Source organism: Bos indicus x Bos taurus, chromosome 19 (genome assembly GCF_003369695.1).
Source record: "Bos indicus x Bos taurus breed Angus x Brahman F1 hybrid chromosome 19, Bos_hybrid_MaternalHap_v2.0, whole genome shotgun sequence".
Lineage (NCBI taxonomy): Eukaryota > Metazoa > Chordata > Mammalia > Artiodactyla > Bovidae > Bos > Bos indicus x Bos taurus.
In genome coordinates this window covers 30,098,284-30,121,963 of record NC_040094.1, presented here as the reverse complement: position 1 = coordinate 30,121,963, position 23,680 = coordinate 30,098,284, and the positions used below count along the sequence as shown (strand labels likewise).

General features: G+C 51.3%; 1 protein-coding gene across 5 annotated transcripts in view; it reads left to right on the top strand.

The window, feature by feature from the left end:
* The window catches only part of GAS7 (growth arrest specific 7), a 210,140-nt gene that overhangs the window by 170,506 nt on the left and 15,954 nt on the right, over positions 1-23,680 (top strand). For all 5 annotated transcript variants that reach the window (XM_027516624.1, XM_027516623.1, XM_027516627.1 and 2 more), the window contains 4 exons: positions 7,204-7,293; positions 10,516-10,631; positions 13,430-13,504; positions 18,503-18,581. In XM_027516624.1, coding sequence (XP_027372425.1) covers positions 7,204-7,293; positions 10,516-10,631; positions 13,430-13,504; positions 18,503-18,581 — 360 coding nt within the window. The remainder of the gene's footprint in view (positions 1-7,203; positions 7,294-10,515; positions 10,632-13,429; positions 13,505-18,502; positions 18,582-23,680) is intronic.

The following is a 23,680-nucleotide window of genomic DNA, read 5'->3' as shown; positions in this document are numbered from 1 at the left end:
AAGCAAGAGAAAGCGCCCTAAGAATAGAGTTCCTGATGGGGAAGCAGGCAGCCTCTGCCTAGAGCAGCCACACAGTCTCCCAGGGCTGAAAGCCCGCCAAGACTCACCGGCCCCCCAACCCCGTGGAGGCTGAAGAGGACCTCCCCCCATTTCCCTCCCCACTGCCCCCACCCCACATCAGCCTTGTGCTCGGGGAAAGCTGGCACTGAATGTCAACATCCCTCCACGTAGAGAAACAACTTGTCCGTCTGCTCAGACAGACCAGAACTTGGAGATGGGAGAAGTGTGGTCCCAGGTATGTGGTTTTGACCAAGTGCCGCAGAGCTGGGACCGGGGGATGGGTCCCTAGGCCCATTGCCATGCTGCCCACAGCCTCAGAGATGGAAGTGGCAGGGAGACCCCTGACCCGGCTCATGCAGGCTGCACATCCACTTTGGAAGAAGAAGCAGTGGGCAAGCAGTGACAGTAACAATCATAATTGCTGCCACTGCATGTGCATTTATTATGCACCACTAGGCTTCTGAGCACCCATTCTAGGCTCCAGTCACTGAGGGAGGGGCGGGTGATTGGACCAAGGTGGGTGTGGGGATGGGGAACCTAGACTCTGAAGCCAGGGTATCAGTCACAGCACTTCTGAGCTGGGCAGTGACCTGGGGAAGCTTTCCTGGCCTCTCTGTGCCTCAGTGTCCCCGTCTGCACAATGGGGAGATGGTGGGCGTGTGTGCCCTAGGGATGGTGTAAGGACGGAGTGAGTTCATACCTGGAAAGCCCTTAGAACAGCCTGGCACACAGTAGGTGCTCAGTTCGCACCAGTCTCCTCGTCGCCCTATTTACAGATGAGGAAACTGAGGCACAGAGCAGGACCTCAGCCAAGGTCACAGCTAGGAAGCATCGGGGCTGAGACCTGTGCCCCCTTTTTTTTTCATTAATTTTTATTTGAGTAGAGTTGCTTTACAAAGTCATGCTAAGTTTCTGCTGAACAGTGAAGTGAATCAGCTATATCTATACATACATCCCCTCTGTTTTGGATTTCCTTCCCATTTAGGTCAGCAAAGGCATTGAACAGAGTTCCCTGAGCTCTGCAGGAGGCTCTTAGCAGTCGTCTGTTCTATTCATAGTATCAGTAGAGTATAGATGTCAATAGATGTCAGTCCGCACCTCCCAGTTCCTTCCACTCTTCCTGTTCCGCCTTGGTATCCATACATTTGTTCTCTATGTCTGTGTCTCTATTTCTGCTTTACAAATAAGACCACCTATACCGTTTTTTTTAGATTCCACATACATGCGTTAATATCCAATATAAACAAATACTGTATATTAAAGCGTATATCTGAGACCCGAACTCTTATCACCGGCAGTGTCCCCCTGGAAGTTGCCCCCTGAGGTGGGGGACCAGGTGACTCAGGGTGGGGCCAGCGACAGTTTCCTTGTTACTGGAGCTGATGGGCAGGGTGTGGGAGACCCCCACCCCACCCCCTGGGCAGACCTCCCATAGGTGAATTTCGCAAAAAGCCCTTAGGGTGCTAGGGCAAAGTAGGAGCTTCTGAAGTTTCCTGAAATAGGGAGGAGAAAGTGCAAGAGAGGGAATATGTTAGCATTGTAGAAGGAGAGTGAAAGAGAAAAGGGGGAAGCAGAGGGTTATGCCTCCCTTGGGTGATGGTGTGCCTCTCACAGGCTGGGGCCTGGGTCACCTGCCTCGGTCTGCCTTTCGCTCAGAGCTTAGGGCTTTGTCTGCGTGGGCTGGGTGTGGCCCTGGGTCTCCTGGCAACTCAACTCCTCCATCCCTGCCTCACCACCTTCCCTCCTCCTTCCCACTGCCCTGCATCACTGCCTCTCATCCAGAGCTTCAAGGGTACTTGTTTAAAATGCAGGTTCCAAGTTGGTCCCTCCAGGGTGAGGCTATAAAGTTCGGGTTGTAATCAGCATCCCCCCTGGGTTTGAAATAAACACTCAAGCCTTAGGGACTTTTTGCTGGGGCGACTGAGGAGGGGCACAGCGAGAGTGAGGAACAGAGCCCCCTGGCTGTGAACCTGGATCTGCCGGCTGCCAGCCCGAGGGCCCTGCTCATCTCCAGACTGGAGGTGGGTGTCCTCGCTGGCTGGCCGGCGGGGCTGAAGACCTCTGTACCTTGGCTCTCTTCCTCCCCGGGAGTACTCTCTCTCTACCCGCAGCTCCTTCCTCTGAGCCCTGATCCTGCAGAGCTCATGGTTTCCCTGGGAGGCAGTGTTGCAGGGGTGGGGCTGAGGGGGGAGCGTAGAGCTCGGGCCCAAGCCTCCCTCTTCCTGGCGTGTGGGATTGGGGTGAGGGTCCTCTTGCACGATCTGACCCTAGGAGCAAAGATTTGCAGACCTGTGTGGCAATGACGGATACAACCAGGCATCTGAGTCTGGCTACCAATGTGGCTGAGATGCAAGGACCCAGGTTTATTCTGTTTCTCTGGCTTGCCCCCCTCCCCCCACACACCCCACCCCACTGGGTCTGGAAGAAGTTTTGAAGAGGCAGACACATGCGCTGCTTGACAGCAATGGAGCCCCGGGTAGGGCTGGCGGTGAGTGGGCTTGATTGGAAGTGACGGGCGGTGATGGCAGTTCACAGCCCTCGGCACCAACATCATGCATAAAATCTAGAGGATTCGACAGCAGATGACAGCCAAGCCAGCCAGCCACACTCCTGCCCTATAAAGAAGGGTCTGGGCTCCCCTGATCCTCGGGTTCCTGGTGTGGCTCCCTGGGGCCTGGGGCCCTGAGTGGGAGCTTGGAGGCCAGATGTGTATGCACCAGGGGACATTTCTATTCTGCTTCCTTAGGTCTGGCTTTTGCCTCTTACATACCCTCCCCATTAGCCTCTCTCCAGGAGGAAATTCTGTAGAGCTAGGAGATCAAAGCAGTCCATCCTAAAGGAAATCAACCCTGAATATTCACTGGAAGGACTGATGAAGCTGAAGCTCCGATCCTTTGGCTACCTGATGGGAAGAGCCGACTCATTGGAAAAGACCCTGATGCTTGGAAAGATTGAGGGCAGGGTGACAGAGGTTGAGATGGTTGGATGGCGTCACCGACTCAATAGGCTTGAGTTTGAGCAAACTCCGGGAGATGGTGGAGGACAGGGAAGCCTTGCGTGCGTGCTGCAGTCCATGGGGTGCAAAGAGTGGGACAGGACTGAGTGACTAAACAACAGCAAAGGAGGAAGTTCAGGGCCCATTTAGATGTAAAACTACCATCTTTACTGTGCTGAAGGCGGCCTCTGCCTCCAGGGAGGCCTCCACGCCTGGCCTCCCCGCAGGAGGCGCCTTGGCTGGGTTGCGCTTGTATTCAACAGCTCTCGCACCATGGTTGGATGCCTTTGTGGCGACTGTAGCCCCCTTAAGACGCCCCCCAGAGAGATTCTGGGGGCTGCTCTTGTTCCGGTGGAACCCCAGCTGCTTAGTGGGCCCACTGGGAGCAGAGCAGGTGTTACTACGGTTACTGGGGGCTGGAGTCAGTCCCTGAGCGAAGATGCTGCTGGTCGAGGGTAATGATCCTGGGAGCAAGAGTGAGAGGGACCCCTGGAACTTTCCGCAGACACAGCAGGGTAGAAGGCATCTTCTGCTGCTGCCTCCAGCACCCCTTCCTACTTGCACCCCTGCCTTGGATGGGGACCTGGCATAGTTACATCTAAGTGTTTTAGAAGGTCGTGTGACACAGGTTAAGGGCCAGGTGTACCTGGCTGGCTTCTGACCCTGGCTCCACCATTACAGATGAAGTTTGCAATTACTCATTATTTCCTTGTTTGCCTTCCTCATCAGCCTGTAAAACCATCGAGGACAGAGACCACCCCTTCTGTCTCTAGGCTCTGTTCCTTGTACTGACAGACACTGGCAGCCCCCATCCTGTGGCTGTGCTGGGACACAGCAGGGAGCAGGGCAGTTTCCTCCTCTCTGGCAAAGAAAGAGAGATGCTACACAAGCAGTCAGGAGAAATACAAATGCACACGTGCAAAGTGCTAGAAAGATCTACCCTAGTGCGCAGCACCAGGTAGCCGTTCAACAAAGGTTTGCATGAACCGCAGACGAGCAAGTGTTCCTGGTACAGCCTCATGGATGCAAATACTTCTGCGACCCTCAGTTAATCAAATGAGGCCAGTGACCCAGCTCGTGGGGTTGCTGGGAGGATGAAGTGAAGAGCCACCAAAGCTCTTGGCAGGAATTCTCCCAGGAATTCCACGAGTTTTACAAGTTCCTTCCACAGCAGGGTTGGTGAGGTGCAGTTCTGGAGATGCCCACCAAGTGGGTGCAGGGCTCTGTGAGGATTCAGGAAAATTCCTGTGAGATTCCTGGGCTGGAGAAATGCCAAAATCGGGGTTGACTGAGTGGAGACGGGCACTCAGGGGCCACTGGCCAGTCCCTCTGAGGGCTAGTGCCCTCAGAGTGGCAGAAGCCACAAGCCCTCTCCCCCAGCCCCATTAGCTTTCCTTCAGTGGTGGTTACAGGGCCACTCTTTGTGGGAGCCCCCCTGCCTTCTAGACCCTGGACAGCACTTTCTAGAAGACCTCTAACCCTTCTGTGTGCCTTCAACCTCCTACTCCATGATTCTTAATGCCCAGTGCAATGTCATAGTTCGTTTGTCATTATTACATTTGCTTTCAATTGCCGTGGGCTACATTATGAAACAAAATAAAGATGGGCTGTGATCATCATTATTTGTTGAGGCAAGAAAAGCTGGAACGTGAAATAAGGACCATGTGAGGCTGTGGAATCCGGCCCTGCTTTCCAGAAGGAGACTCCCCTCTGGACATTCTCTGGGGTGTCAGCCTGAAAAGAGGGTTTGGGAAGACCCACTGCCTGAGCTGGGTGTCAAGAGGCTGTCTGGCCCCCAAGACTGCAGGCCAGTGATGCCTCAGGTGGCAGTGGGACGGGCTCGGGGGGGAAGCTCCCCACCCCGGGGTTGCCTTGGCCCCCACCTGGACCTTGGTGGCATTCCGTGTCCCCCTGCCCAGGGCTCTCTGGATCATCCCTGGCCATGGGCCTGCCTCTTGCGTCATGTTTCCTTCCAGAGCAGGACTCTCTGCCCTTACATTGGCCACGTGCTAGTTTCTGGAAAGAGGGGGCTCTTTCCCTGGCTGGAATTTCTCCTGGATTCTGCCCCCCTAGACTGCAGGAGGGGGATTTACTGGATTTACTTCCAGCCACCCCCGAGCCCCTAAACCAGAGGCTGCAGCTGGGGACCCATGGACCTGACTCGACTGGCAGAGGAGTTGCTTTGACTTGCAAGGGGTTGTTGTTGCTGTTATTAACCATGAGTGAATTGCCAACATTGGAGAAGGGACTGGCAACCCACTCTGGTATTCTTGCCTGGAGGATTCCACGGACAGAGGAGCTAGGCAGGCTACTGTAGTCCATGGGGTCACAAAGAGTCGGACATGACTGAGCAACTAACACTTTCACTTTCAAGCACTGAGATACTTGACGTATAAATCCTCGTTCTCCACTACTGTCAAGTCATCACATAAGCTGATAAGCCTGGACTCTTCATTCTAGCTTGACAGCAGTTGGCGGAAGCTGAGAGGAATCTGCTCCCCGCCCCCACAGACAGACCCTCCCCAGCCTACCCCACTTTTGAATGTGGAGGCTGGTCACCCCCCACAGCCTGAGCTGCAGTTTCCATGACGTGCAGCCCCACACTTGTTTCCATGGCTTTCTGGCAATGGAGTTTGTGGCTTCTATTCAGAACCTCGGGGATTTTCTGCACTGTTCTCCCCCTGAACGTCTGACGACTCCCACTTCAGCAGTTGCTGGGATTGTGATGAGGGTTAAAGACTGCCGGGGCTTAGGCCTTGCCTTCCTGAGGCCTTACAGCTCCCAGAACAAATTAGCAGACTCTCCAGGAGCAGATGTGGGGCTTGAAGCAGCATCAGCAGGGTCAGCGGCGAAGGCACAGCTGCAAGCAGGGAAAGCCAGGAGTGCTGCAGATAGGCTCCAGCAGAAAAGTCCGAGACAGAGCCCAGGAATCTCTGCACTGCTCTCTCCTGGGCCAGCTAGCCCCAGACACACACCCGGGATTCTCATTTCAGCTCTCTTTGTTCATAGAGTGCATGTTGTTCAGTTGCTAAGTCGTGTCTGACTCTTAGCGACTCCATGGACTACAGCACACCAGGCTCCCCTGTCCTCCACTGTCTCCCAGAGTTTGCTCAGATTCGTGTCCATTGAATCAGTGATGCCATCCAATTCTCTCACCCTCTGTCGCCCGCCCCCTTCTCCTCCTGCCCTCAGTCCTTCTCAGCACCAGGGTCTTTTCCAGTGAGTCGACTTTTTGCATCAGGTGGCCAAAGTATTCAGCATCAGTCCTTCCAATGAATACTCAGGGTTGATTTCCTTTCGGATTGACTGGTTTGATTTCCTTGCTGTCCCAGGGACTCTCAAGAGTCTTCTCCAGCCCTGTAATTCAAAAGCATCAATTCTGCAGCGCTCAGCCTTCTTTATGATCCAACCCTCATATCTGTACATGACTACTAGAAAAACCATAGCTTTGACTATACTCACCTCTCACCCAGGATGCTCAGCCACTTAATTCCTTTCCCTAGAAGCAAATGATGTCATCAGTTTCCTCCCAGAAATATGCCAAATTTGGATCTATTCCTACCTCCTTCCTTTTTTTTTTTTCTTAACTCTAAGACAACAAACCCTAAATACTATTCCACCTCTTCTCCCCAGTCACCCACCCACTTAACACTGTCCTGCACCTTCCTTATCAGTACAGAAGAATGTCTCGCTGGGCCTTTCACCATGGTTATGATTCCTATCCATGTCTCTCATACTTTCTAATGATTCTCTTGCTGATGGCCAGTAGAGTTGGGCTCTAGCCTTTTGCTGTGTAGGCATAGCTGTGGTAAAAACCATGTGCTTAAGTCCCTGTAGCCACGTGCAGGAGGAGGGGAGAATCCTACAAGCAGGGTCACTGGTGGAGGGCTCTGGACATTGGTTGTGTTGTTAAGCCCTGTTGCACTGCTCTCTAAGACGGCTTGGACTGACTCCAGCCCCTGTGGGGTGGGGGCGAATGCCGGTCACCCCTCATTTGAATGCTGACCACCGCACAATACCAGTGCATGTTCTCGACCAAGCTGGCCCTGTAGGGAGACTGCTTGAGTGCTTTGTCCCGGGACCAAAGCCTCCCCAGCTTCTCCTAACCCTCTAACCAAGCTGTGCTCTCTCCTGTCTGTGCCTTCCAGATAAACTGCGTGACGTTCCCTCACCCAGACACAATGCCGGAGCAGCAACTGCTGAAACCAACCGAGTGGAGCTACTGTGACTACTTCTGGGTAAGTGGTGCTCGGTGTTGCTTGGACTGTGGTCCCAGGGACCACGAGTGAGCACCCGAGAGGTGCAGGAGGAGCCTTGAGCTCAAAGCAAAGCAACTTCTCCAGATGAATCCTAACAGCTGGCAGTCAGTTGAGCACTGGAGGCTGGAAACTTAAGACCCACTTGGAGTCTAGATTATTCTGTAAACCTCAGAGAGTCCACAGGGCAAAACGGAAACTCCAGCCAGAATGTAGGTAAGCTGGAGGGTCACCTTGCTGCTCAGCGGTGACAGGAGACCAAAGTCAACTCCACGAAAGGAACCTGGGCTCCAGCCTGTTCTGTCGCTCTTGAAGGTGATCTTGGACAGTGCTTCTCCGACAGCCTTCCTGTCTCTATCAAAGTCACCAGGAATTTGTAGGGAGCTCCAGCGTGAGCAACTCTGTGGTTCCAGAGCTTTTGTGTTACTTATGGGAACCTCCAGTTTTGCAAGATGAGCAAGTTCTGGAATGGGATGATGGTGATGGTTGCCTGACAGTGCTGCTACTAAGTCACTTCAGTCGTGTCCGACTCTCTGCAACCCCACAGACGGCAGCCTACCAGGCTCCCCTGTCCCTGGGATTCTCCAGGCAAGAACACTGGAGTGGGTTGCCATTTAATGCCACTGAACTGTGCACTTAAAAATGGTTAGGATGATACATTTTATGTGTAGTTTTCCAAAATTAAACATCTTTTGACAGATGCCGAGTCCTACTCAGAAACTCTTAGAGTCCTCCTGGACATTTGTATTTTAAAGTTAACAAGGGCTTTAAAAATGAAATCACCCCATTCTGGAATCAGACAGTGGTGATGATTGTACAACCTGTGTATATATTAAAAACCAGTAATCATACACAGGGGCTTCCCTGGTGGCCCAGCAGTAAAATATCTGCCTGTGATGCGGGAGCCACAGGTTCAATCCCTGGGTCTGGAGGATCCCCTAGAGAAGGAAATGGCAACCCACTCCAGTGTTTTTGCCTGGGAAATCCCATGGACAGAGGAACCTAGCAGACCACAGTCCATGGGGTCACAAAGAGTCGGACATGACTGAGTGACTTAATCACCATCACCAATGGTACACCTAAAAAAATAAAGTTTTGCAAAGGCCCCAAGGAATCAGAAATTAAAAAAAAAAAAAACTTGATAAAATTTCATCCACCATGCAGAATGGATTATCTACCCTTTTTTAGATTTGCTAACCAAGTGTATATTAAATAGTCACTTTTGTCTTCCTACCAAACCTCTTGCACTTTAGAAGCTAGCCAGGGATTCCTGTTGCCCCATCTGTGTTTCTTCTAGATCTTCTGAGATGAGTATGGGGTGGGGATATTGCAGGAAGAACTCTGGCTCTGGCAACAGACACACCTGGAGATGGTGAAGAAAGAGCTCAGGGGTGTGGATGAGCAGGGACCAGAGTGTATGAGACCTCATAGGCTCCATCAGTGTGCTGTATTTTATTCTGTTTGCAGTATAAACAGATGGTGGAGGATTCAAACAGGAACAGGATGTGATCTGGTTTGTATGTGCCTTGGAACATGCGTGCATGTTATGTCGTTTCAGTCATGTCCAACCCTATGGATCCTCAGTTCATGGGATTCTCCAGGCATAATAATGGAGTGGGTTGCCCTGCCCTCCTGCAGGGGACCTCCAAGACCCAGGGATTGAACCTGCGTCTCTTACGTCTCCTGCATTGGCAGGTGGATTTTCTCTACCACTGGCACCACCCGGGCAGCCCCACGTGTCATGTAGGGAAGGCAGGAGTGCCCGTTAGCCTCTGGGAGGCCAGGGAAGATGGTGGCAGCTGTGGAGATGGAGGGGAGGAGCTGAATTTGGAGATGTCATCCAAAAAGAAGGGAACAGGAACCAGAGCATGGGAAGTGGACCAGCTTAGGCTCCAGGAATGGGTACCCTGGGAGCCGAGGTCAGTGGAGGGAGGGAGGTTGGAGAGTGAGGGGGAGTGGGCGATCCTGGTCAGTGCCATCTGCTTCCATCTCGATTCAGGCTTTCCTGGGACTCTGATACCTATCCTAGGGCTTTGTCTCCCTGACCATCAAGACCTTTTCTTCTCACAGAAATTTCTCTGCTGACACAATCCTTAAAGCCCACTTCTTTGGGCCGGTTTTCCCAGTGTGGACAAATTGCTCGGCCTGTCCATCCTCTCTGGGAGGTGGATTGGGGCTAAGTGTTTTGAATACTTTTTCTTTGACTTTTTCATGAAGATGTAGCATTCATACAATGGAGTGCACACATCTTAAATGTACTTGGAGTAAGTTTTCAATGGCCAGAGCAGCTGCACTGTGATGTGGCTGAGATGTCAACCCTGGAAACCTGCCTTTTTCCACTCCGGCAGCGGCCCTTCAGTCCAGCTTCTCCCCAGAAGTCACTGCAATCTTTTAGGCATGTGCATTGGAGGATGGCACTGCCTGGCTAGTGTTAAAGTGGATGGCAAGGCTCAGGGTTGGGGGTACCTGCCCCCGAGGTTATCCACTGTCTCCCAGCTCAGTCAAGATGCTAAAATTCTGCAGAGGATCTAGCCAGCCCAAGCAGCCACCTGGAGCCTGTGTTCTTGGCCACCTGCCCTTCCTTTTCTTCATTTCTAGGTTGAGGGGTTGAGAGGCCCAGATGTGGGGCGGCTGCAGTGGTCAGGGCTCAAGCATCCGGGAGCACGTTGGGGCAAGGGCACCGGGAGGGGCGTGAGTTGGGGCGGCTGAGACTACTGCCCTCGTCCTCCTTCTCGGGCTGAGGTCAGGGTTATTAGCAGGTGACTCGGGGTCTCTTGAGAGTCCCTTGGACTGCAAGGAGATCAAACCAGACAATAAAAGGAAATCAACCCTGAGTATTCATTGGAAGGACTAATGCTCAAGCTGAAGCTCCAGTACTTTGGCCACCTGATGCAAGGAGCTGACTCACTTGAAAAGACCCCCACGCTGGGAAAGATTAAGGGCAGGCAGAGAGGGGTGTGGCAGAAGATGAGAAGGTTGGATGGCATCACTGACTCAGTAGACATGAGTTTGAGCAAACTCCAGGGGATGGTGAAGGATGGGAAGCCTGGTGTGCTGCAGTCCATGAGGTCACAAAGAGTCAGACACAACTGAGCGAATGAAGAACAACAGGGTCTTTTCTGGGGTCTGTCTTCCCTACACTCGGTTCATCCCAGCTCCAGACGCCGGTGTCCCTAAGCGCTCCTGCCTCTCTCTCCCTCCTAGGCTGACAAGAAGGACTCCCAAGGCAACGGCACGGTGGCTGGGTTTGAACTGCTGCTGCAGAAACAGCTGAAGGGCAAGCAGATGCAGAAGGAAATGTCGGAGTTCATCCGGGAAAGGTGAGTCCTGGGCCCTCCCCGCTCCGGGGCTGGTGATGGCACCCACTGTGGTCCCTGAGCCCGGCGTGAGCCCCACACACCCAGCTCTGCACTAAGGGACATGCAAAATAGGAGTCAGACTCATGGGCCTTGGGACAAGTCTGGCCAGCAGGTGTGTTGCTTTGGCCTATGTAGTGTTTTCAAAGATTCAAACCAATGTTAAAAACTGGTGGATTTCACATTAAAATCTGCATATCTGACATCTCTGGGGAGAGCAAAAAGTCTGGCTCCGTGGCTGTGCATCCCTCATGCAACAGTGCCTGGAGCTGAGGAGCAGCTGCCCGTGTGCTGGGAGCCTGTGCTTCCAGTTTGCTGCAGTCCCCACCACTCCATAATATATTGCCATGAAGACTGCTTGGCTCCTTTGCTTATCTGTGCATGCACAGCCACTGTTCTTTAATGTAACAAAAAAGGAGAATGTTACCTTCTGTTCATCTTTGAGTCAAAACCACATCCCAGCCCTGGGCATCCAGAAACACCCACCCCTACCCCCATCTCTGCCTTTAGGGAACTCAGTCTGATGGGAGAGGTCAGGTCATTATGATAAGAGCGGAGTATAATAGTGGTTTGCCTGTGTGTAGATGAGGAAACAACGCATGCCTGCTCAGTCATGTCTGACTCTTTTGCAACCCCCTGGACTGTGGCCCGCCAGGCTCCTCTTCCATGGAATTCTCCAGGCAAGAATACTGGACTGGGTTGCCATTTCCTCCTCCAGGAGATCTTCCCCACCCAGGGATCAAACCTGTGTCTCCTGCATTGGCAAGGGATTCTTTACCGCTTGAGACATCAGCAAAGCCAAGGGAATGATGAATTCAGCCTAATGGAAGTGGGGAAAGTTCTAGTGACAAGCTCCTTCTCCATCTCCCTCCGTCCCCAGGCTCTCCCAAGTTATGAGACTCTGTTAAGCTGACATTTACCTGCACATTCACACACATATGCTTACCCCCCTCCCTCACACACATACATACACACAACTTCATATCTGGAATTTCAAAGGCACACTGGAAATATTTACGGTAAATGGCAATGTATTTTTGAAATAATTTTTTTTGGGGCCATGCTGAGAGGCATGTGGGATGTTGGTTCACCCACCAGGGTTCAAACCCACGCCCCCTGTATTGGAAGTGCAGAGTCTCAGCCACTAGACAGCCAGGGAAGTCCCAATGTTTCTTTTTTATTTACAGCAACAGTAATTCAGTAACAATTCTGTGGTATGTTAAAGCACCTGCTTTCCTTTAGGAGGCCTATTTTCTATAGATAGAATCAAATCTTTGCTTTATGGCCTATGAAACAGGTAGGAAATTGAGAGACTGTGTAGTTCAGGTGTCAGAAAACAATAGTAGACACCAGGCCAAGAGGAAAATGGCTAGAAAAGCCAAGTTTGAACATACTTGTGGTTTATGCTTTCATAAAGACGTCACATTAATAAATGAACCATACATGCGAGAACCCTGGTCTTCCCTGGGACAGGTGGACTCTTGAGACTTCTCAGTCCACCTAGGGTCTCGAAGGGGCACCTTTCAGAGCCAGGAGGGGTGGGACCTGAGGTGCAGAAGCAAGAGCTGGGCCAGGGTGGGAGGCCAGCTGTCCGGTGAAGCACGTGACCTCAGCTTAGGGGAGCGAGGCTGGCATCAGCCCTGGAGAGGACAGGCCTCGTGCCCGGTACACACAGTTGGCATTGCTGAACTTTTGAAGCTAAGAGTGTGACGTGGTTTTGACATGGTTAGATCTGCTTTCTCGAGAGATCTCCTGGCCGGAAGCTGCAGGCTGACCGTCCACATCCTCCTGGGGAGAGGAGGGACTAAAGACTCGCTGGATGGAGAGAAAGCGAGGGAGGCGGGCTTGGGAGGATGTGGAGATGGCAGAGGTGGTGGTGAGAGAAGGACCGAGACTGGGCCTCTCAGCACTGACGTGGGAAGTGATCGTGACCCCCGAATGCTGCCCGGAGATTCGATCAGGTCGCTCTCTCTACATCCTTTCACGCTTCAGCTCCTGAGAAGCCAAGAAGCAAATGCTGCAGCCCTGGGAGCATTTCTGGGTTTGTTTCGTTTCCCAGATGACGGACTAGGGGCCTCTCTGAGGCCCCAGCCGTCTGGCCGGCTCTGGTCATCACAAGCATGGCTCCTCAGGGGACTGCTTAGACAGTGACTAATGCCATGACAACACGTTTTACACAGTTGTGGCAGATAATACAGACCCCTCCCTGGAGAGCTGCCTTGAAAGTGTGTCAAGGGCCTGCTGAAAGTGAAATCCAAGGCAACTTCCCTCTCTGGGGATGTGGCATCTGCTGGGCACCACTGGTTTCCATGGAGATTCTTGCACCCTGCAGGCTGGGAAGTTGGTGGCCTTGAGGGCTGGGAGAACATGGACAGCGTTCTCTTCCTGCTTCTTAGGGGCTGTGGCTACCTTGCAGGCTCTCACGCCAGAGCTCTCACTTAGGGGCAGGGCAGCCGTGGTCCATTACCAATTACATCTCTTCATTTAAGTGTTTGCCGTGTGTCCAGCCCTGTGCTAGGGGCTATGCAGATGACCACTTTTCATCCTCACACAGGCACCAATCCCCGACTTTGCAGATCGAGGTTCAATTTCATTCCTTCATTCAGCTCATATTAAGCACCTACTGTGAGTTGGGTGGAAAGACAAGAGCCACGTACTTGCAGAGCTAATGGTCTTTACACCGTTAATGAGCAGCAAGGCTGCAGGTCAGATCCACGGTCTAGCTCTGAGGAGCTGACATGTTGGGTTTTCTCCCTTTGCAGGATAAAGATTGAAGAGGAATATGCGAAGAACTTAGCTAAGCTCTCTCAGAACTCCTTGGCCGCACAGGAGGAGGGGTGAGTAGGAGGAACAGGGAGTGGGGTAGGGAGGGGGAGGGACACTCAAGAAAGGGGAGGATCCCTTTTCACTGATCACTGGTCATTGCCATGGTCCCATATGGATGGTGAGGTCTCCATGCACCTGGCTGAAGGTGGGTGCCCATGATTCAAAGTGGGCATTCATGGTTAATGGTGAACATTCTTGGTTCAAGGTGGGCATTCATGGCTCCAGTTGACCAGCCATGACTCCAGGTGTGGGCATCCATGCTCAAGGTTGTGCTTCCACATTATTTACTCATTAGCAGCCAAGGGCCTCCTGGCAGATGCTGGAGTATGCCAGGACCCCTTCTGCCCTTTCCCCAGTAGCTTGGAACCAGCCTCCAGATGCCCACCCCTGCTCCCTTGTCTCCGAGAGCAGGCTGGCAAGAAACTAGATGTGGGAGGATTCCACACCTGGCCCCTTGGTTAGAATCTCTCCTGTGAGCCTAGGCCCAGGCTTCCCTCACCCTCCAGCTGTGACCATCCAGACCTCCGTGGGTGGGACCTTGGCTGGGGGAGGCCCAGCCCCACCCTTCTGGCCACAGAAGAGTCCCTAGTTGGGGGTAGATTGCTGCCTTCTGAGCTCCATATGTTAACATAGTTTCAGCCTGCTGGTGGTAAGGCAGATCGGCACAGCTGCTATGGAAAACAGTTTGGCAATGTCTCAGAAAACTAACCAGAACTCCCACAGGACCCAGCAATTCCACTCCTAGGTTTATATCCAGAAGAACTGAAAGCAGATATTCAAATATATGTACATGCATGTTCATAGCAGCATGATTTATTATAGTCACCAAGTGGAAATAACCAAAATGTCCATCAAGGATGAATGCATAAGCTAATTTTAGTCTGTCCACATTGGCTATATGGATAGGAATGTTATGCATCCATAAAAAGGAATGAAGTACTGATCCTCGTTACCATGTGGATGAACCTCAAAAACATTATACTAAGTGTAAGAAGCAAGATGCAAAGGTTGTATGTTATAGGATTCCATTTAGAAATGTCCAGAATAGACAGATCCATGGAGACAGAATGAAGATTGGTGGTTATCAGGAGTTGGGGGAAAGGGGACTGGGAGCAACTGTTTAATGGGTACAAAGTTTCCTTCTGGGGTGTATGTTCATCTGCTCAGGTTGCTATAATAGAATACCATAGGCTGAGTGACTTAAGCCTTATGACTTAAGCCACAGAAATTTAATTAATCCCGATTCTGGAGGCTGGGAAGTCTAAGGTCAAGGTGCCAGCAGGGTTAGTGTCCCGTAAGAGCTCTCTCCTGTGTGGCAGGTGGCTTTCCCTTGGTGAGGAGAGAGAAGGAACTCTCTGGTATCTCTTCCTATGAGGACACAAATTCTATCAGATCAGGGCCCCACCCTTATGACCTCCTTTAACCCTAATTACTTCCTTAGAGTAACAGATAAATGTCCAAATAACAGCCACACTGCAGGCTAGAGTTCCAACCTATGGATTTAGGGAACAACACAAGCATTCAGTCCATCACAGATGATATTGATAAAAAAAGCTTTGGAACTAGATAGAGGTGGTGGTTGCCCAGGATGGCCAATGTAGTAAATGCTTGTTCTCTTTGAAGTGGTTAATTTTTAAGAAAATATTTCTTTGGCTGTGCTGGATCTTAGTTGCGGCATGTGGGATCTAGTTCCCTGATCAGGGGTCAAACCCAGTGCTCCCCTGCATTGGGAGCACTGAGTCTTAGCCATCAGGCCACCAGGGAAATCCCCTGGTTACATTTGTGTTAAGTGAATTTCCCCTCAATCACAAAACAAAACCAGAATCTCAGGAGGTAAGAGCTGAAAGGCCCCCCGAAGTCCCCTCTCTAGTCTGACCTCCCTGCAGTGCAGTCTCTATTTGAATCCCTCCTATGAAGATTCAAATAGAGACTTCCTAGGGATGGAAGATACTCTGTCATAGTCATCAGAGAGCCGTGATGTTGAACAAGCCTGAATCTGCCTTCATAGCTTGAATTCTCCAGGGAACAGGGCTTTGCCAACCAAACATAGCTTTGATTAGGGCCTTTTCGTGGGCTTGCCATGCAGCCAAGAGGTTGGAATGGTTTTTACTGACGCAGCAGGCCACAAACCACAGGATCGCCCTGCATGGCCAGTGTCCCTTCCAGGGACATCAGGGAAGCTGCCTCCAGCCTCCTCCTGCTCCATGTACCCAGTCTGGGACCAGGGCAGGAGGGGACCCATGAGGGAGTCTCCCCTCTGAACTGGGGATGGGGCTTTCCTACGTGTTCCCACGCCCTGCAGTGTCGCACTACTGCTCCTAAGAAATTCCACCTCCTCAGCCTGGGCCACTGCCAGAGACACTCCATCCTGCCCATGCACATGGCATATGCTCCCAGCTACACGAGTCCAGAGTCAGGCCTCACCAGCATGCAGTACACATGTGCAGCCACAAACACGGGCAATCCACCACACACTCACAGTCATGGATTGGCATTGCTCACCTGCAACACAGCCGTGAACCCGTACCCCATCAGCCCCGTACCCACGTCCCGCTCCCACACACACGCTTCTTCCAGGAGGCACATGGGCCACTGGTCACAACCTGCCGCCCCGCCGCTTTGCATTCACACATGGCTCTGTCCGTCAGCCCTTCCACCTGAAACTTTCAGAGCATGACGCTGGAGCCTAGAGATGTAGGGTAGCCTAGGAAGATGCTGATGGGGAGACTTGAGTTGCCCTCAGATTCCACAGGGTGTGTACAGAATAAACAGAATCAGGAGATGAATCCTGCCTTCAGTTTTGCTCTCCTGTGTGGAAAGGATTTTGGTCTTTCCTGGTTGGTAATTGTGACAGTAACGTGGATTTTGATTTAGCAGGCCCCAGATGGTGTTCTGGAATAGAAATTATGTCTTGGGGTGTTTGTTTGTTTGTTTGTTTTTTCCCATCAACCTCTTATCACAGTCTTCAATGAGAGAATTTCTAAATGGCTTTTTTTCCTAAGTTGTGATGTGGCTCCAAGGCTGGCTAAGATATTGCAAGGGGGCTGAACCAGCTCAGATAGGCCCGTCCACGTGTTTGGAGTGATGTCCTCCTGCCTGTGGGGGCCCAACCCAGCAGTGGGGCCAAGGACACGGCCCTAAGTGTGAAACTGTGCTTCCGCCTTTCCTCCCAATAGTCCAGATGACAGTCTCAGGCCACTGTCACCGTCCCTGGGCCAGTTATTGACCGTGTGCTTTGCTAACAGCTGACTTACAAACACTCAGCACCAGCAGGGCTTCTGGGCTCTTGTTCAAATCTCCCGCAGGCTGGTGAGTAGCTTCGCTGCAGGGAGAAACGCCCCCTTTGACCTCACTGTCAAAGCTCCCGCTTCTCCCCAGGACTGCTGCTGTGAGCAGTTGACTTTTATCCTAGTTGTGTGATCCATCTGGAGGTCACCTGTGTGCGTGGCGTGGGGTCAGGGGCAGGATTTCTTTTTCCCTGTGGATGTAGAGTTGTCTCTGCACCTGGTGTTGAAAGGCTGTCCGTTTCTCCGTGAAGATGCTTGGCACCTTTATTGCACGTAGATCACCCGTATTTGGATAAATCTTTTTCTGAACCTGGTATTCTGATCCCATATCTGTATGACTCTCATGACTCCTTCCACTCCCTCCTTCTCCCCACCCCAGGCCCTCTACCCATCTGCCCAGTCAGGTGAGGGTACAGGCCACCCAGCATGGCCCCAACCCAGCTCCCATGAGCTCAGGCCCTTCAGGCCAAGACAGACGTCAGCAGCTTGCATCATCCCAATTCCCAATCCCTTCTCAGGTGGGCCCCCCAGCCAGAATCACCCAAGGGGACCTTTCTTTGGTGTCCGACTCCTAGATAAAATCGGTCAGGCACTTCCCGTAAACACCCACCCTGGCCTGAGCCAGCACCACCACCAGACAGGCCTGGACTCTGATCAGAGGGATCCATTCTGTTCTGTTGGGTAATTTTCAGCTGCTGGTTGCTCAGCTCAGAACCCAGAAGCCTCGCAGCAGGCTGTCTTTTAATCAGGTTTTGCCACTCGAGTTTAATGAATTCTCTGGGGGAAGTGGCTTTTTGATGAAAGGAAGTCAACTGACCGTTCAGCCCTGGTATACTGGCTGGGTGAAGAGGTCTCGAGCAAGAATGCAGGAGCATCAGTGGGAAGGTCAGAGAGGTTCAAGAGTTCTCAGTCAGGGAGATTGGAGCATGGGGGCATGCTTTCAAAAGTCCAGGGGACTTTGGGAGATTGCTTGTACTTGGAACATCTCTTTCAAGTGGAAAAGCAATTTAGCTTAGAGGACTCTGCCATTCTCTGGTTGGCTGTGGGCAGCACTGGGGCTTTATTACTGGCCAGAATAGGTTCTAGAGCATGGGTCGGGAGGCCATGTTCCTGAAGATGGGGATGGCGAGCCTTCTCAGCTGTGTGGGCAGCCCTAGGAGGCCCCTAGACCCAGATGGTCCATCTTAGCCCGCCCCCCCAGAAGTCAGGCCACTGGAGGTTTGCCTGGAGGCAGGGCTGTGTGATACCTTCTGTTAGAGAAGGGCTTCTCCCTGGAAAGGCACCCATTCTCCCTCCTTGTTTGCCAGCAGGTGTTTGCACCCCTCAACAACAAACCAGGGAGGGTGACGGGAAGGCAGGGGACAGTCATGGGACAGGTATCAGGGCCCTCATGACACCCCCCACCAGCCCCATCTGCCTAATCCTCTGGGCTTCTGGACACTTCGCAGGCACTCAGCTGGCTGCTGCAGTCAGTTCTCTCAGCTGTGCGATGCTCAGCTCGTTTGGGGGTGGCTTTTCCAGTCCCATAGGTCAAGGCATGGTACTCATGTTGGTTTTGTGCCCGACCTCCTCCTCATCCAAGTCCATGGTCTCAGGCATCGTACGTTCCCCAGGGACTCAGAGTCAAAACCCACCATCCTGCCTCATGGGGGGAGGGCTGTGGCCTCTGCCCTGAGGTCAGTGCGTCCGTCCTCGAGCCTCACCGTCTCCTTGGTGTTGCAGCTCCCTGGGAGAAGCGTGGGCGCAGGTGAAGAAGAGCCTTGCAGATGAGGCTGAAGTTCACCTCAAGTTCTCTGCCAAGGTAACCCCTCCCTGGGTTGGTCTTATACACACATGTGCAGCTGCTGCTCCAGTGTGTGGTGTTGCCTGGTTTCCATGGTGTAAATTTCAAGAGTCAGGAAGAGATGCTAGCAATAGATGGTTGCTCCCCTGTACCAACAAAATAGCATCGAAAGCCATACACATCCGTCAAGAGTGCAGATAATAGTCAGATGTCGTTAATAGGAGGGTGTGAGGGTATGTGCTACCTTTGTTTTTAATACAGTTTGTTAATTTTAAGTTTAGACCATTGAATTTTTAATACTGGTTGTTCTTTCCTAATCAACTCACAAAATTCCTCCAAGTTTAACCCTGGGCCATGGTGAGCCTTGGGCTTCCCTGGTAACTCAGACGGTAAAGAATCTGCCCGCATTGCAGGAGACCCAGGTTCGATCCCTGGGTTGGAAAGGTCCCCCTAGAGAAGGGAATGGCTTCCCACTCCAGTTTTCTTGCTTGGAGAAATTCCCTGGCAGGCTACAGTCCATGGGGTTGCAAAGAGTCAGACACGACTTAGTGACTTAGCACAGCACCCCACATAGCTGATTTACAATGCTGTGCTGATCTCTCCTGTATAGCAGAGTGACTCAGTTATATACAACATAGACATTCTTTTTTTTAGGGCTTCCCTGATGGCTCAGCTGGTAAAGAATCCTCCTGCAATGCAGGAGACCCTGGTTTGATTCTTAGGCTGGGAAGATCCCGCTGGAGAAAGGATAGGCTACCCACTCCAGTATTCTTGGGCTTCCCTCGTGGCTCCGCTGGTAAAGAATCCGCCTGCAGTGCTGGAGACCTTGGTTCGATCCCTACGTTGGGAAGATCCCCTGGAGAACAGAAAGGCTACACACTCCAGTATTCTGGCCTGGAGAATTCCATGGCCTGTATAGTCCATGGAGTTGCAAAGAGTCGGACATGACGGAGCGACTTTCACTTTCAAAGACATTCTTTTTACATTTTCTTTTCCATTATGGCTTAGCGCAGAACATTGATTAGAATTGCCTATAAGCCCACACTTTAAAATTGAGGGGTACGCCACCTCCTTTACTACTTGAAGGTGGCATCCCCCAAGATTGCTGCTCTTTCCCGAGATTTCCACGCTCAGCACTCGCTAATCCTGTCTCTTTTCTAGTGCTTTTCCCACAGCAGTTGCATTTCTGGGCTTTGTGCACTGTTGGGGGACAGGAAACTGGCTTTGTTTCCATGTCTCCCCACCCTGCCCCATGATGGTTCTCTGCACACCAAGGGCAGAATGAATGACTCATACAGTTGAGATGTGCGAAGGAGCTTTATAAAGAGCGGAGGTGGGAGGAGAAACAGTGCCATTACCAGCTCCCCACTCCTGAAGGATGCTGGTGCCCCGAGAGGGAGTTGACACCCAAACGTGAGTGAGAACTGGACCAACAAGGGCACACTAACCTTAGACACCAACCGTTTCACAAGGAAATTGCCTCTCGAGCACTGGCGGAGAAAGGAGCCCCGTAAACGAGTCGCCTTTGAACCTTGTATACAGAGCAGTGAGTTATTTTTAAGCTGTAAATCACAGCAGTGTTCCCTCTAGGTCTCCCTCCTGCTCTCCTAACCCCCAGCAGCTCCAATCTCTGCAGCTGTAGAAACCTCCATTGACTGTGAGATGAATGGTGAGGCTGTGTCGTGAGCATTGTGAGCATCGAGGCTGGGAGCCAAGTCTGCAGGCTTCTAAATGGTCACCTGCTGGATCCCCGGGAATCCTGGTGACCTTTTCTCCCCATCAGCAGGCCCCTGATTCTCAGTCATTTGTGAAGTGCTCACTGGGAGACAGAGCCCTCCCCCATGCAGTTCTCCTATAATCTTACTTTTTACTACTGCTGCTCACAGCACTGGCGGCTCAGACGGTGAAGAATCCGCCTGCAATGCAGGAGACCTGGATTCGATCCCTGGGTCGGGAAGATCCCTTGGAGAAGGGAATGGCTACCCACTCCAGTATTCTGGCCCGGAGAATTCCATGGACAGAGGTGCCTGGCGGCCTACAGTCCATGGGGTTGCAAAGAGTCGGACACGACTAAGCAAATTCTTACACATACTCACAGCACTACTTCTAGTCACCAAATGTCTGGGTTTTCCCCACACTGACCAATTCCCTGACCCCAGCTGGAGGTCCTACAGTGTAATTCACTTCTGACACTTAACTGCCCCGAGCTCAGCATCAGATCCTGCAGGTTAAGGACTCAGTCCCACGAGGCCACCCTTGCTTCAGACGGCTGTTATAAATAGTGGGTCACCGGGTTACTCACAACTTCTGTCCCACTTGGCTGCAAATCAGGGTTTTGAGTGATCCCCTCATCAGGTTTGGTAACTTATTAGAAGAGCTCACAAAACTCAGGGAGACACTTATTCATCAGTTTATTATATATTAAAGGGTATGATAAAGGCCACAGATGAACAGATGCTCAGGGTCAGGTAAGAAAGGGTCCTGAGTGCAGGTGTCTGTCCCCATGGTGCTGGGGATGCACATCCCAGCACGTGGGTGTGTTCACCAACTCAGAACCTCTTGGACCCTGTGATTTTTCAGACTTTTGTGGAGGTTTCATCACATGTGCTGTGTGTTAGTCTCTCAGTTGTGTCTGACTCTTTGTGACCCCATGGGCTGTAGCCCACCAGGCTCCTTGTCCATGGGGATTCTCTAGGCAAGAATACTGGAGTGTGGTTGCCATGCCCTCCTCCAGGGGATCTTCCCAACCCAGGGATCAAACGCAGGTCTCCCTCACTGCAGGTGGATTCTTTACCATCTGAGCTACCAGGAAGCCCATGAATACTGGAATGGGTAGCCTATCCCTCTTCAGGGGATCTTCCCAAGCCAGGAATCGAACTGGGCTTTCCTGCATTGCAGGCGGATTCTTTACCAGCCGAGCTCCCAGGGAAGCCCTTCATCACATAGGCATAATTATTAACTCAGTCTCCAGCCCCTTTCCTCTCCCTCCAAGGGATCAGAGGAAGGGGCTGAAAGTTCCAATCATGGCCTGATCTTTTTGGTGACAAACCCCCATCCAAGAGCCCACCAAGACTCGTCTCATAAGAAATTCTAAGAAATGTAGGAGTTGGTGTCAGAACTGGGCTCAAAGACCAAATATTAAGCCAGAAGACGCTCTCTCAGCACCTTTGTTGTTTAGGAAATTACAAAGGCTCCAGGAGTTCCGGCCAGGAGCGGGGATGAAGAGCAAAATAAACACGTTGTCATTTGGTGGGCCAAAAAGTCCATATGGGATTTTCTGGACATGGGAAAATCCTAACATATACAGCCAACCCCATGTATCACAGTATCACGGTTACATGAGTTTCATGTGCAGGATGTAACTCATCTCCCTCAGTTGTATCAGGCATAATGCAAGACAACATTGCCGTTTCACAAATGAGAAGGAACAAAGAGGTCAAGTCACAGCCCGTGGTCACATAGCCAAGTGGGCTCAGCTATTGAGGAAACAAAGGAGAAGACTGAGTGGGTTGGAGCCTTGACCCCTGGCCCTTTCCTCTGGGCAGACCAGTGGCATTTAAAACCCAGAACTCTGTGCTGAAGCACACTGCCCTCTCTTAGGGACTGTCCACCATGGTACAGGCTGATCTTCCAAATGCCGGGATGTTTTAATTCAGAGCTGACTTCATCTAGCTGATGGGAGGCTTCTGAAAAATACTCACACAAAATTCACACATAGATTTTTCCATAAGAATGTCTGCTGCCTCCAGCCCATCAGTCAATGTTGGTGGCCTCAGGCAGCCATAGTAGCAGCCCAGTGATTGTATGACAATCCCTTAAAAAGAAAAGACTATCCATCCACCATAGATAAATATAGCTCCACGTGTGAAAAACCCATTTTAACATCTGCTCCAAAAAGGCTCCTTGAAAATGTCCTTCCTGAGTATTCTGTGTCGAGGGGCAAGAGCTCTTTAAGAAATGCAATTTCATTCCAGGGATCTTAGGCTTTTCTAAGTCTCCTAGCTCGAGCCATTGTTCAAAGCAACAGACTATTAAAGAAATAAGATTGCTCTGTATAAAGGAAGTTATACCTGCTTCTGGGTGAGGAAGAGAGAATAGAAAAATTCCTTGCGATGGGAGAAAATTTAATCATGCAATCGAGGCCATGTATTCAGCCAGAAGATTTTTGGGGGGCACAGAGGGCCTCAAGAGAATGATAAAAAAATGATTTTTTATCAGTGCTATCACTCACAAGCTTTGTGATCTTGGGAGAAGCCACTTAGCATCTCTGGGCTTCCATTTTTTTCAAGTGTGAAGTGAAGTGTTTGGACCAAATCAGTGAGACTTGAAACTGACTTGACTGTGACCCAGTTATACATTTTCCATGGCCACCCGGAACACACACGTATCCACACCTAGATAATCACATACAGATACCCCCGTATGTGGCTAAAACATCTCTGATGTTTCCTCTTCATGTCTGGGCTATGCTCATCAAAAAGCCGTCCTGATCCACTAACCATTTCACAGCTCTTAGCAATGCACTGTTTGAGAAACACGGGACCAGATACAGGCATCCTTGTTCTATATAGTACTTGGCTTTAGTGTCTCTTTTTTACAAATTGAAGATGTGTGGCAACCCTGCATTGTCAGATGATGGTTAGCATTTTTTGGTAATAAATATTTTTCTTTTGACCGTACCCACAGCATGCAAGATCTTAGCTCCCTGACCAGGGATCGAACCCGTGCCCCCTGGCTTGGGAGCACAGAGTCTTAACCACTGGACCATCAGGGAAATCCAAGTAATAAGTATTTTTAAAATTAAGGCATGAACATTTTTAAGATACACTGCTATTGCACCCTTAATAAACTACATGCATGCTTGCTCAGTCATGACCGACTCTTTTCAACTCTGTGGACTGTAGCCCGCAGGCTTCTCAGTCCATGAGATTTTCCAGGCAAGAATACTGGAGTCCATTGCCATTTCCTCCTCCAGGGGGTCTTCCTGACCCAGGGACCACATCTCCTGCATCTCCTGCATTGGCAGGCGAATTCTTTACCGCTGAGCCACCTGGGAAGCCCTAATAGACTACAGTGTAGTATAAAACATTGCTCTCGTGCACACTGGGAAACCAGAG